This window comes from Cimex lectularius, unplaced genomic scaffold (assembly GCF_000648675.2).
Source record: "Cimex lectularius strain Harlan isolate CLEC.00 unplaced genomic scaffold, Clec_2.1 scaffold19, whole genome shotgun sequence".
In the NCBI taxonomy this organism is placed as follows: Eukaryota; Metazoa; Arthropoda; class Insecta; order Hemiptera; family Cimicidae; genus Cimex; species Cimex lectularius.
In genome coordinates this window covers 1,531,805-1,534,946 of record NW_019392664.1, presented here as the reverse complement: position 1 = coordinate 1,534,946, position 3,142 = coordinate 1,531,805, and the positions used below count along the sequence as shown (strand labels likewise).

Sequence of the window (3,142 nt, the reverse complement as noted above, 5' to 3'; positions counted from 1 at the left end):
TATTTTTAACGATTATTTTCATGTGTTTCAGGTACACACTTTCAATATGATTTAGCATGCAACTAAAGTTTGCTCGACTACACATCACCAGATAATAGTTAGGAAATAACTAAATGTCTTTTGGCAAAATAGACACATATAAATAAAAAAAAATAAAGAATTATGACTGGCATTCATTCATGTTTATTTCTTTTATATCCACTGTTCTCTATGACCAACTTTGTTATGTAGTCGTAGTGAGAGAGAGAGGGGAGAGAGAGAGAGAGAGAGAGAGAGAGAGAGAGAGAGAGAGAGAGAGAGAGAGAGAGAGAGAATTGATGAGGGAGAGAAGAAGAGAAAGGGAGGGAGGAACGGAGAGAGAGTGATAGAGAGAGCGATAGAGAGAGAGAGAGCGATAGAGAGAGAGTGAGAGAGTGAGAGAGAGAGAGCGATAGAGAGAGAGAGAGAGCGCGAGAGAGAGAGAGTGAGTGAGAGAGAGAGAGAGCGATAGAGAGAGAGAGAGAGAGCTAGAGAGAGAGCGATAGAGAGTGAGNAGAGAGAGAGAGAGAGAGAGAGAGAGAGAGAGAGAGAGAGAGAGAGAGAGAGAGAGAGAGAACTCGCATTGGGCCACCTATTGGGTCACATTTACTCGCGGGTTTATTTACTCGAACGCATTTCGCCATCTTCAATCAAGACCTCTCTGTCACATTCGCCGTGTAGATTTTGTATGTTGTTGTGTGCAACGGTTAACGTCGTGCTGTTCATCGGTTCAGTCCTGATGTTGTTTGGAACACATTTACCCGACGCCTTGTCGCGATTTGGTAGGGTGTGCACATCTATGCGACGTAAAGGTGGCCATTCACGATTGCTCCCAGCAGTCCAAACGGAACGACGCCGTTCCAAAAACCATGTCAATGGCAAAACTGAACTGGCGTGCCGGGCTGCGCCGAATATTCGACCGGTCCAAACTCCATCGCACCAGAGATTTTATTGTTGAGGTGATTGAATTGTATAAAAGTTTACCATGTTTATGGAAAGTGGTGGACAATGATTACTACGATAGAAATAAAAGAAATTCGGTTCTCGACCAGACTTTTCAAAACAAAGGATACAAATGCAACGACAGATGCGGTATTGATAACCCCTAAGCGCTGAACAGAAATCGTAGTAGAGAAAAGTTCTTCGTAGTTCATCCCTGTAGAAATCGTAATGTGGCTGCCAGTCTTTCATGTGGAGTGATGATTTCTCGCATGACTGTCTTTTGTTTTCTAATCAAGGAGGTACCAAGCTGGAGTAAATATACATAAGACGTTTCATCCATCCTTAAATAGTTCCTCCAGTCAGCGGATTCAAAGGAAAGATCTTTCATCAAATCGATGTGGGTATTAGGGGTTCTGTTCAGGAGCCAATTCTTACACCATTTCCTCTTCGGTTTATTGCTTTTTATACATAAACAAATAGCATAGTCCCTAGACAAGATGAGAGCTTAAACTTGTAAATTTTAAGATATTTTTCTTAATGGACTTTTGATTTTTGTGTGTAAAAATAAACGAGTCTGACTTGATTGAACTATCCTGTCAACTAAAGATACTGACTACTCCTCAGCGATAAAATTAGTGACACATAACTCATTATTTTTTCTCAATCATGTCAAAGTATCAATAAACTTAGTTACAGATTGAGCGGCATCTAAGATTAATTTTCAATGAATTTTTCAACACCACTCAGGGACACTCTAGATAAAGGAGAACGACACTGTCAAGTCGATCTGTAGCCTAACAGAAAGCTCCTGGATAGAGGACAAGCCAGATTTTTTTTTCTTAAATAGCATAAAAAATCTGTGAGTGATTATTTTTATAAAGTGTGGCTAGAATAAGAAAATAATAAATCAATTGAAAATAATTACTTATGTTAAGAGGACCAACTAAAACATATATATTAATATTTGAGTATTAAAACGTCCTTTTATGCTCTTGAATTTTTTAACTGCCCTTCCCCCTACCAAATCTTCTATTCTTTTCTATATTGTTTTAATTTGAAGATTTTAGATTCAGTTCAAAATTTTTTTTACCTTTAAAGACAACCCTCAAAAGATAGACTTTAAAAAAAGAAGTACTTGGTTCTTACAAAATTTTGAAAGTTCTATGGTAAGAAAAGTAGGAAATAAATTAACGCTTAGAAAAATCCTAAGAGAGAAAATGTTAAAAAATTGCGTTTTCATTGAAAAAGTACTTTTATCTATCTAAACATACGCTTACAGACAGCTATATGTTAACAGATGGTGAAAATCTCTCTTTAGAGGACACATCCCAAAAGGGGACAAATAGAGGCCAGTCCTATTTCGCAGGATAGAGGGACCCGGCAAAGGGAAACCCCCTTTTGCAAACAGCTTAAGTATACAAAGAGTATAGAGAAACCTACTTCGAAACCGGTGGTACTTGCGATGCTTAACATCTCGATAGTTGCGAATATATCTCCGAAACCGTTGGCTTCACCAATGGACAACTTGATAGAAACAATGAAAACTGTATTAAGACCAAACATATTGAATAATATAAAAAAAGTAGGTTTTTTTCACTCATTTTCTAGTAATAATAGTAATATGTGTACGGGAGTTATCCAACCCCCTAGTCAAACAACTTTTAACCCGAAACCTTTCCACCAATGGATCTTAAAGCTCGAATGACCTCGCGATTTCCTCCCTAGTAAAGAATGTATGTTTTGCTGTTGTGGGGGTGTAATTAATAGATTATTTCTCTACTCTTATAATGTTATAAAACAAAGTTTATAACGACAACCAAGTTGTTTGTACTATTGAAAAAAATTATAACAATTGTTAGGTGGATTTTATTGTCCTAAAATCAAAACTTATTAAAAGTCAGACTTTATTTATGACTATCACAAAATAAAAAAAAAAATTAAACTGCCCATAAAAACCGACCACCTGATTTTTGCACGAAAAATTGGCCACTTCGAAATGCATATTTTTTCAGCCTTTTAAGTCAAAGACCTGCGCAGGTCACATTTTTTGAGAATTGTACGTAGAACAAGATGATTTTTTAAATGTTGGCCTAGATTGAGTCATTCATCAATAAATTCAAAAATTCGGGAACATGTTAATTTTTACATTCACTAGTTTCGCGGTCCGCTTGACCAATTAATA

The 3,142-nt window shown here is 36.9% G+C and overlaps 1 protein-coding gene across 2 annotated transcripts in view; it reads left to right on the top strand.

Annotated features, from left to right (window-relative positions):
• The window catches only part of LOC106662188 (venom allergen 5), a 31,187-nt gene that overhangs the window by 8,278 nt on the left and 19,767 nt on the right, over positions 1-3,142 (top strand). The window contains exon 8 of one of the 2 annotated variants that reach the window (XM_014386060.1): positions 1,651-1,676. The exons of the other annotated variant lie outside the window; for it this stretch is intronic. Coding sequence (XP_014241546.1) covers positions 1,651-1,661 — 11 coding nt within the window. The 3' untranslated portion in view covers positions 1,662-1,676. Of the gene's footprint in view, positions 1-1,650; positions 1,677-3,142 lie in introns of those variants that run through there. 2 annotated transcript variants of the gene reach the window in all.